General features: G+C 35.6%; 1 protein-coding gene across 2 annotated transcripts in view; it reads left to right on the plus strand.

Annotated features, from left to right (window-relative positions):
• LOC149570912 (uncharacterized) overlaps positions 1-13,295 on the plus strand; it is a 138,788-nt gene that overhangs the window by 18,766 nt on the left and 106,727 nt on the right. For both annotated transcript variants that reach the window (XM_089812472.1, XM_089812474.1), the window contains one exon: positions 9,277-9,421. Coding sequence is in view for 1 of the 2 variants with exons in the window: in XM_089812474.1 (XP_089668600.1) it covers positions 9,391-9,421 (31 nt within the window). In the remaining variant the exon portion in view is untranslated. The remainder of the gene's footprint in view (positions 1-9,276; positions 9,422-13,295) is intronic.

Below are 13,295 nucleotides of genomic sequence, written 5' to 3' on the forward strand. Positions count from 1 at the left end.
AAGTCTAGAAGAAGTTATGTAAGTTTTGGTGAAGATTGTTTTGAGATAGAGTTTATAGAAGCATGTTCTATTAAACTTGTTATATCTCTTAGTAGAGTTCTTATTCTAAGAAGCCGAAGTTAAAGATGTGAAGAAGACATTCTGGAGATGACATAGGTAAGCTCGCTCGTCATAATGTCACACATATGAAAATTTATTCAAGTTACAAGGTAAAAGATCAATGTTATCGCTAAGTGTAACATGTTCTTAATGAGGTCCTATAATAATTAATTGAGAAGGTGTAATAGCCAACTCAGGGAATTGTTTTATGGATTCAGTATAAAAGAAGGACATTTTCCTTTATCATGTATGGAATGTAATGAATGATTGTAAGAAGCACGAAGAGCAGAATGTGAAGATAAGCAGAGCAAAGCGAAGGTGAAGAAAACTTCATTGTCAAGGTTTTATTGTGAGATCCGAAGTTTGATATTTGGATCTGAGGTTTGTGACCTAGTCTACAAGGTTTGATAGTGATTGATCCAGTTGATAGGATATAGGAAAGAGGTTAAAGTACAATACAAACAATTATTCTACAAGGAATAGTTGAGAGATCAGTTGGACAGTGATTTTAGTGGTTTTGCTCCAGAAGCTATTTGGACAGTGGGTCCTTCTGCCTTCTACAACTCAAAGTCTCCTAATAGGGACTCATATATACTAAATGTTGTAATAGACTCCTAACATGGTCCATCCTCTAACAAAGAATATTTATTTTAGTACATCATCTTGTGGGCACCATTCCCATCGGGGTTTTCCCTTTGATCAAGGGTTTCCCTAGTTAATAAATCTAGTGTAATTGTGTATGTGCATCTTGGTATGGTTGTTTACTTTGATTGAATGGTTAAGATTAATTAAGGTTGATAATTGTTTTAATTGAATACTTGATTTACCCCCCCTCTCAGTTATCTTGGTGGATTATTGTTTTTAACAATTAGTATCAGAGCTTCAGGTCCTTTAAGATAAAGTTTAATAAATTTGGGAGATCCATGATAAGCATATTCAAAAAGGATAGTCTGAAGCTTGATGGAACAAATAATAATAGCTAGAAGGAAAAGATGAAGATACATCTGCTATGTATGGGTCCAGGATATTGGATCTTGACAAAATCAGAAAAGACAATTATTGCTGAAAGTGCTTTGAAAACTTGTACTAAGGAAGAGAGAGAACTTTTCATGTGTGACATAAGAGCTAGAGAAGCACTATTGTCTATACTTCCTAAAATTGAGTACAACCAAGTAAAATCACTTAATACTTCTCATGAGATTTGGAAAGCTTTGGAAAATAGTTTTGAAGGTGATGAACATTCTAAGAAGTTGAGCCTACAAAGTTGGATTTGTGCATTTCAAGATTCTAAAATGATGGAAGATGAATCTATAAGAACATATGTAGGAAGGATATCATAAATTATTGTAGGTATCAGATCTCAAGGAGGAACCAAGCAAGATGATGAGGTGATCTAAAAGATATTGAAGAGCTTAATGTTACCATTTAAGCAACCAACTCAAATGATACAATTGTTGATCTTTTGTGCCAAAGATTTCACAAAGGAAACATTATTTGGGAGACTTGAAGCAGTTAAGAATGAGCTTAGACAGTCTGAAGAATTAACCAGAACATAAACAACTTATAGTGCCCTAAATATTTGACCTAAGTTATCAAGGAGCACAAGTGCTAGAGGAGATTTTGCTAGCAGTAGTAGATTTGATGAGGATAGAAAGATAGAAGAAGGAAGGAGTAGCCCTTCTGGTAAGAAGAGAAAAGTGATGCAAGAGTATCCTAGGCTTGCTTACAATCTTGCATGTTTGATGGGTTTTTGGTTAAATGTTGGGAGCTTGGCATGGTCTTTAGAGCTCGGTATGCTTTGTGAGCTCGACATGGTCTTCGGAGCTTAGCATGGTCTATGGAGCTCGGCATGGTTTGGTAGCTTGGCATGGTCTGTGGAGCTCGACATGGTCTGGTAGCTCAGCATGGTCTAATGAGCTCGACAATGCTTGGGAATTTACTAGTGCTCGACTTTGTTTTACTAACACTCAACTTGGTCTTGGTTCTTGTTGGTGCTGAGTTGTCTATAAGCTGACTTATGACATTTAATTTACTTGTGGCTCAACCTATATTAAATGTAAGAGATTTAATTTAGTTTGTAATTAGCTGGGTTGACTTGTGGCTTAGTTGGGTATAAGTAAGGGGTTTTGTGGAGTTTTAAGCAAGGAATTCATTCTAGCTTGGAGAAGGGGATGAAGTGTAGATGCAAATTTGAAGAGCTTGGATTGCGGCTTGGGAACCAAGGGATTGCTTGGTGGACCTGAGGGTACAAGTGTGGATTCTTCTTGGTGTTCTTATCTAGTTGTGGATCTGGGCTAGCTGAGATTGGGTTTGTAAGTGGATCTTGTTGGATCTTGTAGAACTGATTTTGTAATTGCTAATGTATTTGGCCCTAAACTAGAAGGCCTTACAGCCGGGCACATTACATGTAATCAATTATATCTATGAATAAATTATTGTGAATTGGTATCAGATCTTGCTTTATTATTGTGGTGTTGTTGTGTTTCCATTGTGTGGTTATTTTCTTTGGGTTTGGACATCTCTTTGGCGATTCTCTTGCCTTGCACTGCATCAGATGGTATCAAAGCTGAAGGTTGTTCCTGAGTGTGTTGACAAATTACCGAAGCTGAGGCAGTTTACACCAGGATTTGCAGAGAAAGTTGATCTTGTGGTTGATCAATCTTCTGCATTTGTGGATCTATTGCTTAGGGTTTGCTAAAATTTTGGAAGATGCCTCAAATAAGATTGGACCCTGAGAAAATTGATGATCTTAGTGATGCTGTGGAAGAGAGGATCTCAGAGAAGATTAGAGCAGAGTTCGGATCTGAGATTGCATTGATGAAGAGTGACATGATTGTTGAAATTAAAAGTGCTTTAGGTGGTGTACCTAGGCATGTGGGTACTAAAGGTAGTTATGAGGAAGTTTGAAGAGTTTGATGTCACTAGATCTAGTGGTGAGGATAGAGCCAATCATGTAGAGAGGCCTATTGGAACTAGGGTTGGTCATTTTTCTAGACTTGGATCTTAGTTGAAGCTGAAGCATAAGATGGAAGTTTCTAATTTCTCAAGTACTTTGACTCCTGAAGACTTGATTGATTAGATTGGTGAGTTGGAAGACTACTTTGAGTTTGAGGATATTGAGGATCCACGCAGAGTGAGACTGGCACAAACTAAGTTGAAAGGACATGTTGCTCTTTGGTGGAAAGAATTACAAAGGGATAGAGAAGAGGAAGGTGAAATGGAGACCTCTAGATGGAGATTGATGGTGACTAAACTGAAGGCTAAGTTCATTCCTACTGATTATGAACTTGAGTTTTTTAAGAGATTGCAGAATCTGAAACAAAAAGATATGTCTATGAAAGATTATACCGAGGAGTTCTACAAGTTGAGTATTCAATTTGGTCATAGAGAATTGTCAAAGGAAAAGGTAGCTTAGTACATTAATGGTTTGAGATTTAATATTCAGGATGAGGTTGGTATGCTAAATATTTCTTTAATTGAGGATGCTTACCAGTATGCCCTGGAGGCAAAAGATAAGTTGAAAAGGAAAAGTCAAGGTAATGCTAGTGAGAAGGAGAAGCAGGATAGCTTGGCACAAGCCAAACTGAGTGCTGAAGGTGAACCAAAACCTGTTGATCAGAAAAGGAAAACAGGTGGAGGCAAAAGATAAGTTGAAAAGGAAAAGTCAAGGTAATGCTAGTGAGAAGGAGAAGCAGGATAGCTTGGCACAAGCCAAACTGAGTGCTGAAGGTGAACCAAAACCTGTTGATCAGAAAAGGAAAACAGGTGGAGGTGGATTCAAAGGTAATTGTTTCAGATGTGGTAAAGAAGGGCATAGATTTTTTGAATGTCTGATTGGTAGGACAATTTTTGTTGTGAATGATGTTGTAGTTCAAGATAGTCAACCTGAGCAAGGAGAAAGTTTGCTAGCTCGGCAAGTATTGGTTGGTGAGAGGACATTGGATTCTTGTTAGAGGACTAGTTTGTTCAGGACTTGTTGTAAGTTTGGTGGTAAAGTCTTCAAGGTGATTGTGGATGGTGGTAGTACTGATAACCTTGTTGTTGAGGAGATGATTTAGAAACTTGGTTTGAAGAGGGTAAGACATCCTTATCCTTATAGAATTGGCTAGTTGCAAGGTGAACATGCTTTTGAAGTGAGTGAGCAATGCCTTGTTGATTTCTAGATTGGATAGTATAAGGATCAAGTGTTGTGTGATATTGTGGACATGAATAGTTTTCATGTGTTGCTTGGTAGACCTTGATAGTATGATTGCAGAGTTGTGCATGATTGTGTCAAGAATGTGTTTACTATTGAGAAAGGTGGTAGAAATTTTTCCTTGATTCCTTTACATAATGAAGAGCTCAGTAGGAGGAACCTGAGTATTGGCAACTAAGTTGAGTTGGCAGATTCTAAGAAGGTTGGAGATTAGTGTGGAAAGTAAACCTGTAGCACTCCTAAGATGGATGTGAAGAAGCAGAAGAAGAATAAGGGAAAGAGTGTACAAGTTGAAGAATTGGAGGATATGCATTTGAAGAACCAATTTGGGATTTATGTGTTGAATCCCAGAAGATGTTCTTCTAATTACTAGAACATCTTTTTGAACTGGGGCGTCTGATGCAGGAGCATCCTAGGCTTGCTTACACTCCTGCATGTTTGATGGGTTTTTGGTTAAGTGTTGGGAGCTCGGCATGGTCTTCGAAGCTCAACATGCTTTAGGAGCTTGACATGGTCTTCGAAGCTCAGCATAGTCTTTGGTGCTTGGCATGGTTTGGCAGCTTGGCATGGTTTGGCAGCTTGGCATGGTTTATGGAGCTCGACATGGTTTGCTATCTTAGCATGGTCTGGTAGCTCGACATGGTCTAATGAGCTTGGCAGTGCTTGGGAATTTACTCATGCTCGGCTTTGTTTTACTGACATTTGGCTTGGTCCTTGTTCCTATTGGTGCCAAGTTGTCTGTAAGCTGACTTATGACGTTTAATTTTTGTATGGGTATTTAATTTAATGTTGTAGCCAACTTTTGGCTCGACCTATATTAAATGTAAGGGATTTAATTTAGTTTGTAATTAGCTAAGCCGATTTGTGGCTTAGTTGGGTATAAGTAAGGGGTTTTGTAGAGTTTTAAGCAAGGAATTCATTCTAGCTTGGAGAAGGGGATGAAGTGTAGATGCAAATTTGAAGAGCTAGGGTTGTGGCTTAGGAACCAGAGGATTTCTTCGTGGACCTAAGGGTACAAGTGCGGATTCTTCTTAGTGTTCTTATCCAGTTGTGGATCTGAACTAGCTAAGATTGGTTTTGTAAGTGGATCTTGTTGGATCTTATAGAACCGATTTTGTAATTGCTATTGTAATTGACCCTAACCCGGAAGGCCTCACAGTCAGGCACATTGCATGTAATAAGTTATATCTATGAATAAATTATTGTGAATCGGTATCAGTTCTTATTTTATTGTTGTGGTGTTGTTGTGTTTCCACAGTGTGGTTATTTGTTGGGGGTTTGGACATCTCCTTTAGGGATTCTTTTGCCTTGCACTACATCAAAAAGGATGGTAAGAAAATTTTTAAATGTTGGACTTGTAATGAGTTTGGTTATTATGCATCTAAGTGTCCTAAAAGAAAGAAAAAGTATAAAGGAAAGTTCAAACCTAGAAGAGATAGAGATTGTTTGTATGCAAATGAAGAAGATGATTTTGATGAACAAGTACTAAGTACTAGTGATGATGAAATAGGATTTGTAGCTATTAAAGAAGAAAGTTCAGAGAAAATGGCTTTGGTATCACAAGTTGAAAATAAATCTAATTGGATAATTGATAGTCATTGTTCACATCATATGACTAGTGATATGAACAATTTTGTTGACTTCAATAGTCATGATGGAGGCATTGTCAGAGTTGGAAACAATGCAACATGCCATGTTAAAGGTATTGGATCTATAACTCTTGATGGTAAGACTAACTGTGAGGATGTATATTTTGTTGATGGTTTGAAACAGAATCTTCTGAGTCTTAGACAACTAGTGAATAAAGGTTATCAATTACAGTTCACAGAGAAGACATGCATGATCAGAGACAAAGATGGAAAGGTAATTGGAAGAGGAACCAGATCTAGAGGTAATGTATTTTAGTTGAATCCCACTAAAATGACATGTTTGGTTGCTAAGGTAGATGACAATTGGTTATGGCATAAGATATTTTGTCATATAAACTTTGACAACATTGTGAAGACTAGTAGTATGATTGCAGTTAGATATTTGTCTAATATTGTTAAGCCTACTAACACAATTTGCAAGGAGTGTGTATTGGCAAAGCATACCAAAACTTCTTTTCCTAGCAAGAAGTTTACTACTACAATAAAGTTGGAGATTGTACATACAGATCTTAGTGGTCCTACAAAGACTAAAGGATTCCTTGGTGAAAGACATTTCATGATTATAGATGATGACTTTTCTAGAATGATGTGGGTTGCATTTCTTAAAGAAAAATATGAGGCATTTGACAAGTTCAAGATATTCAAGAATAGAGTTGAGAATGAATCAGGTATGAAGATTAAATGTTAAAGATCAGATAGAGGAGGAGATTTTACTTCAAATGAGTTTAACATCTTTTGTGAAGCTAATGGAATCAAAAGATAGTTCTCAACTCTAAGAACCTCTGAACAAAATGGCATTGCAGAGAGAAGAAACAAGTCAGTAATAGAAGTAGCAAGAGCTATGTTAGCTAAGAATGATGTATCTAAGATATTTTGGAGAGAAGTTGTGAATACAATAGTCTACACTATGAATAGAGTGCAAGTCAGGAAAGACACAAACATGACCCCTTATGAACTATGGTTTGGTCACTCACCTACAGTTAAGTATTTCAGAAAATTTGGTAGCAAATGTTACATCCAAAGAGATGATGACGTTGGTAAGTTTGATGCTACAAGTGATGAAGGTATGTTTCTTGGTTATTCGTTGAAAATAAAAGCTTATAGATGTTATAATATGAGAACTAAGACTATTGTTGAAAGTACAAATGTAAGAGTTGATGAGAAATTCAGGATACAAGAAAGAGTAGTTGATTACAAATCTTGATGATGAGAATGCTACTTGTAATCACCCAAAATTGGCCCCATAATCTCAAATTGCTTAATCATTGCTTCTATTGATAAACTCGAGCAAATTTAGATAATCATAGAATTTCATCTAGCTCATGCTTCTTAATCTAATCATTTATTCATTTATATAAGATGTTAGACATTTGAATTTATTCAAATGTTAGGCATTCTTATTCAAATTGAAATTTGAACCCCTTTTGAAAAATACACATGAATATTGATTTCAAATAAATTGAAAATTGACATTTATCTCCAAAAATGATTTTTATTTCAAAGTGGGACCTTTGTTCCATTGTGAATATTTTATTCATAGTGGGTTCAAGGAAATGAATATTTTTTATTTCATGGTGGGTTGAAGGAAATGAATACCTTATTCATGGTCGTTGGAAATTAATATTTTATTCACAATGGGTGGAGATGAATATTTTATTCATAGTGGGTTCAAGGAAATGAATATTTTATTCATAGTGGGGTTAAGGAAATGAATATCTTATTCATGGTGGATGGAAATTAATATTTTATTCACAATGGGTGGAGATTAATATTTTATTTAAAATGGAGTTCATATATTCTTTTTCTATTCAAAGTGGATTCATCATATATTTTTTAATCAAAGTGCTCATTTTAATATTCAAAATGCTCACTTTAAATATTCAAAGTGCTCATTTAAAATTCAAAAATGCTCCTCCATTTTGAATTAAATAATAAAAATGGACCCATCCACTCATTTTTGCATGAATCTCCACCCTTGATCATGAGTCCCTTGAATTTGATCTCAACCGTCCATTTTCCTTTAAAATGGAGGCTCTTCCTCTCTTAAGGACATCTAATTTTGCTTCTTGTTATGTTGCAGGATTGAAGATCTTATGCTTGTGGAGAACTTCTATCTTCTAGTCTTCATTCCTCATGCTTCTTGCTTCTCATTCTAGCTTTTATTTATGCATATAGCTTAACACACCTAATCTAAATAGGGGCTTTTTTTGTAATCTCTCATTCTTGCTTGCATCTTGCCCATCATTTATAGTTTACTTGCGTTGCATCTTTGAATCTTCCATTTCATGGTGTACCTTGTGATGTATTTGCATGTTTGGTTCATTTGAGAGCCATATTTGCATAACCCACATGTCATGGATAGGAAGGTATAGGCTGCCATCTAAGTTCTCTAATTCATAGAGTACCTTGGATATAAAGGTCTATAGAAGTGTGACCCACTTTTATGCACACATTTTTTGGCACCCATCGTGGGGCTTGAAAGCTGCATTATCTTGTTTTTTGCAGGTTTGAAGATGCTTCAAAAAGACATCCAACGATCATCATCATTAGCATGAGCATTTGAGAAACTTCTTCCTCTTCTCATTCTTATTCTTCTTCTATATCTTCTCTTCTTCTTCCTTCTCTTATTTTATTTTTTTTTAAAAAATTATCAAAATTCTATTTTATAATCTTTTTATGGCTATTCATAAAAATCATAAAAAGTAGATCAAATCAAGGAATTTTGGTCTGTAATTTTTATTGAAGGTTCTCTTCAATGGAGAGAAATCACATGCCAAATTTCAAATTTTTTTTCATAAAAGTTCCATTTTATATAATTTTTTAATGATATTACATATGCAAATTATTTAGGGACGCAAAACAATGAATTTTTCTTTTAAATTTTTATTGAATGTTCTGGAAAATGGCTTGAAACTACATAAAAAAATTAGATTTTTCAGAGAAACAATGTATTTTTAATAATTATTTTATTATTTTTAATAAACAAATTCATTTAGCATCCAAATCAACGAATTTTGATCTAAATTTTTTTTTGTGCAGGTTTGGGATGCTTGTAGGAGCTTACAATAAAAATTTTAGATTTTTTTGAATCCAAATTGCTATTTTTAGTAAAAAGTTTTATGAGTTTCATTAAAAAATTCATTCTCACCCAAATCATGGAATTTTAATATGAAAATTTTATTGTAGGTTTGGGATGGCTTCAGGAGCTTACTATAAATATTTTAGATTTTTATGATCATAAATAAATTTTTTAATAATATTTTTAATGATTTTTCATAAAATAAAAATTTACAACCCAAATCATGGAAATCTAATTTGAATATTTTATTGCAGGTTTGGGATGGTGCAAAGAGGATTTCATATAAAATTTGGATTTCTACATGTGGTCTACAAAACGCATGTCAAAGACTTAAAAAAAAAAAAAAAACATGTTGGAGACCCTTAAAAATGTCCCCAGCCTTTGCTAGCTTTGAACAAGGTAAGCCTAAAACTTTGCTCTTTGCTAAAATTGTGGCATATATTTTCAAAATCTAGTCTAAGTTAAGAAGGTTAATTCAAATTTCATATTTGGTATTAGGCCTATGCTCTTCACTTTTATGGTGAATCAGAATGCCAAACATATCAAGTTTGTAATGAGAATTAGCTAAGGAATGAACAAACACATAGTCTAATTAAGAGCCTCTTGTCTTCCTTAGATTAAAGGTTGTAATTGAACAAAACATGTTTGGTGTGTTTGGGAAACTGAGGTAGTAGAGATATGCTCTCATCCTTTCAGGGTGATCAGATTCCCTGACCTACTCTCAAATTCCATTTTGTTTCTTTTCATAGGTAGATTACATAGCCATATATGGGCATACCTCCCAAGACTTTCCTTAATGAGGATGGTGAGAGGGAAAGCCTAAAGCTTGCGTTCATAATGGAATGCAAGACAATACTGTTTAAAAGATAGCCTTCCTTGAGTAGTCTCGTAAGAGGTTACACTAAACCTCCTTGGCATTGGTGGGAAGCTCTCTTCATAGAGAGGTAAATTTGGACACTATTGGTTGACTCACCACTAAATCCTTTTAGTCACTAGCTTATATAGAGCCATTACTAGGAAGCCATTTGCATTTTTTTAGGCTTGTGGTTGTTCATAATTGACTTTTCTCTTCCATGTCTCTTGTGGCACTGCTTGTTGAATATTGCTTGTATCTCAAAACTATTGATGAACTTGATTTTGAAACACTTGAAGTCAAAAAATTTGTTTGTATTGCTTACTAGGGGCAGTCTGAACATTTTGATTTCCTTTGCTATGTCTCTAGTGCTTGAACTTGCTTAAAATGGCTATTTGGTCTAGCTTCTCTTGGTCTTTTGCACCTTCTTGGTCTATGCCAACATATTAGGACCTTCATTTAGGCTGAAACGATTATCTTGAGCTCTTGACTACACTCTTTGATAGGGATAGTTGTTCACTTGTCCTTACTTATCTATCAATTTGCCTACTTGGCTATTTGGTTTCTTGCCTTGCTCTTGACTCGAGTTGCTAGTGTCGTAAGTTGCTTGGACACTTTGCTTGACAAGTCACCACTCATTGCTACCTTTACTTGACAAGTGAACACTCTACCTTTTCTAGTTTGGACATCAAGATACCTTGTGTCACCCTATTAGCTCCTGTTAGCCCTTGTCACAATTGATATTTTATCTACCACTACGAGCTTCCAATCTTTTGACACTAGACTACAACTACCTCTCGATGATCCTGAGTTTCTTGTTGTTGCTAAGAAGTTTCAATATCCGTATACTCAACGCAACAAGTTAGAAGGGATCAATAACCTCACTTACTCTAGTCTCTCTAGGGACCTAATGAGCACATACTCTCAGTATGAGAAAATGCTGGAGAAGAGAAGGGAATTCTCTCATGAGTCCTTCTTAAGGCCTTTGCATGCACATACACCCTCTTCTCCTACATCATCTTTGTTTAGGTCTACATGCTTTACTCCAAAACATCAATTATGTTCATCTACTAGATATAAAGACCTCTTTAGAGAGAAAGAAAATGACATCTCCTTTGAGCCTATTCCGAACTTTCATGACAAGCCTATCTTTGACCAAGACAATGATAAAGACATAGATGCATGTTATTCACTTGAGAAACAACAAAATGATTCTAGACATACTCTTGAGAGAAATTTTACTCCCTTGGAAGATTCTTATTATAACATCTTACAAATACTCCTTGTTGATGGTCTCCTCATGCTACCTAAGTCTAGCTCATATGGAAACACATTCTTGGATATCTATTGTGCTTATCATCGAAATAATGAGCATAAAACTTTAGATTGCATTGAGTTGAAACATAGAGTCCAAGACCTTATTGATGATGGGATTGTTGATATCTCTAATGACTCATGTGATGAGGATACTTCTCTTGAGCAAGATAATATTGATGAACCTATGTCTTGTAGTGGTTTCATTGATACCTCGCTTCTTCCAACATTCATGTGTCTCCTAAAGCTTCAAAGCTTCCCAACATGCCTCCATTAAACAAAGAAACTAATGCTTTCCACACTAGCTATTCATATCCTCAAGGGTTACCTTTGAAAGAGAACGAAGCTCAATGTCATGTGGCTGAAAAACTTTTCTATGCTACTAAAGCCAAATATGCTCAACTTTCCATGCATATCCTATCTAAAGACACTTGTCAAGATTAAAGTATTCCTTCTTGTTCCACTTCTCAAAATCTACTTCAAACATATGCTCAATCTTTAAATGTTCCCACTAAAGATGTTGCTCCTATCAAAGCTACTCGTAAGTCTATTGATGGTCTTGACCATGTTGCTTGCTCTAAAGATGTTGATACCCCTTCTCACTGATGCATGATGCTCCTGCATACCAAAAAAAAAAAAAAATTGTGGAGGAGAGAGAAAGTGACGAAAATAGAAGGAAAAATAATAAAAAATAAAATAAGGGAAAAAGGAGAAAAGAGGAATTTCTATTTTCGAGGTGCATGGGTGGCATAAATAGAAAAATAATAAAAATAGTTGTTATTCCATTAATCGAGGTCTGTAGGTGGCATTTTAGAAGTTTGTGGAAAGTTCCTTAAATCATGCATTTAATATTTGTTGTGATCCATAAAGCAAATTTAATTTTGTAATTGGGCCACATGGTGATGCTTAGTTGTATTTAGGTGGAATTCCTAAAAGGTTGTGGATATTGTAGAAGGTTGTGGAAATTCTAGAATGCTGTGGATAAATCATGCCTTGGGTGGTAAGTGCCTATATAAGGAAGGCTTATGTTCATTTGTAATCAAGCTCTCAAGGTGTAGCTCTTCAAGTAGAAGTAGAAGTTCAAGAAATGGACGCTCTTCTAATGGAAGTTGGAGAAATAGAAGCTCTTCAAGACAAGCTCTTCAAGTAGAAGCTCTTCGGATGTAATTTCTTGTAGAAGCTCTTAGCGAGAAATCTCTCTTATATTGTAAGAATTTGGAGTTTTTCCATTTGGAGAATATTCTAATGAATTTCAAGTATTAATGGAAGTTTTATGAAGCATTTTGTCATCTCTCTTGTCTCCATATTATTGCATTTTTGGTTGTGAGTTGGTATGGGTGGTGTGGCCCGTCATCAGTGGTATCAGAGCGGGAGTTCTTGAGCGTGCAAATAGATCGCCGAACGTGAGGCAGTTTGCACCAGGACCTTGAGTTGGGTGAAGTTTGTGAAGAAGTTCTTGATTGTGTAGACAAAACACCGACTATGAAGCAGTTTGCATAAGGTTCTTGTTTTGGACGAGATTTGTCTTTTGAAGACTTGATTACGGAGAAGAGAAAGAAGAAGATGACTTTTGTGATTGGATGGATTCTAAGGATTCCTCGACTTGAGAAATTTAGAGCAAGAAATCAACAATCATTGCTAGTTGATTTGCAGAAGCAAGTGAATGAATTAGAAGCTGAGTTGCAGAAACGAAGAGCATGTCACCAGAAAAGAGATGTTGATAATTCCTTGGATGTGGAAAAAAAAGATGATCTAGTGGAAGAGCAAGTGGATAAAGAGAAAATTATTTGCGAACTAGAAGTTGAAGAAGATGAAAGAAAAGAAGAAGAGCATGAAGATAACCAGATTTGTATGCCAGAAGCAGATGAAGATGATTTGAAGATTGCAGCAATGGAGGAAAAGTATAGTGCCTTCGTTGGAGATCAAGCAAGTGAAGTAGTTACATGCATGAAAGAGGCAAGAAAAGATGAATATGTCAAAGAGGTAAATTCTTATGAACTATATGATGCTGAATTTGAGGTGAGTTTGAAAGATACTAATGATGGTTTGCATGAAGATCTTGTTCGTGATGTATGGTATGCAAAGGAAGATTGGTATGGTGTTGTT

The sequence above is a fragment of the Cupressus sempervirens genome, chromosome 2, assembly GCF_028749045.1.
Source record: "Cupressus sempervirens isolate cs-2001-9-10 chromosome 2, ASM2874904v1, whole genome shotgun sequence".
NCBI classification, from domain to species: domain Eukaryota; kingdom Viridiplantae; phylum Streptophyta; class Pinopsida; order Cupressales; family Cupressaceae; genus Cupressus; species Cupressus sempervirens.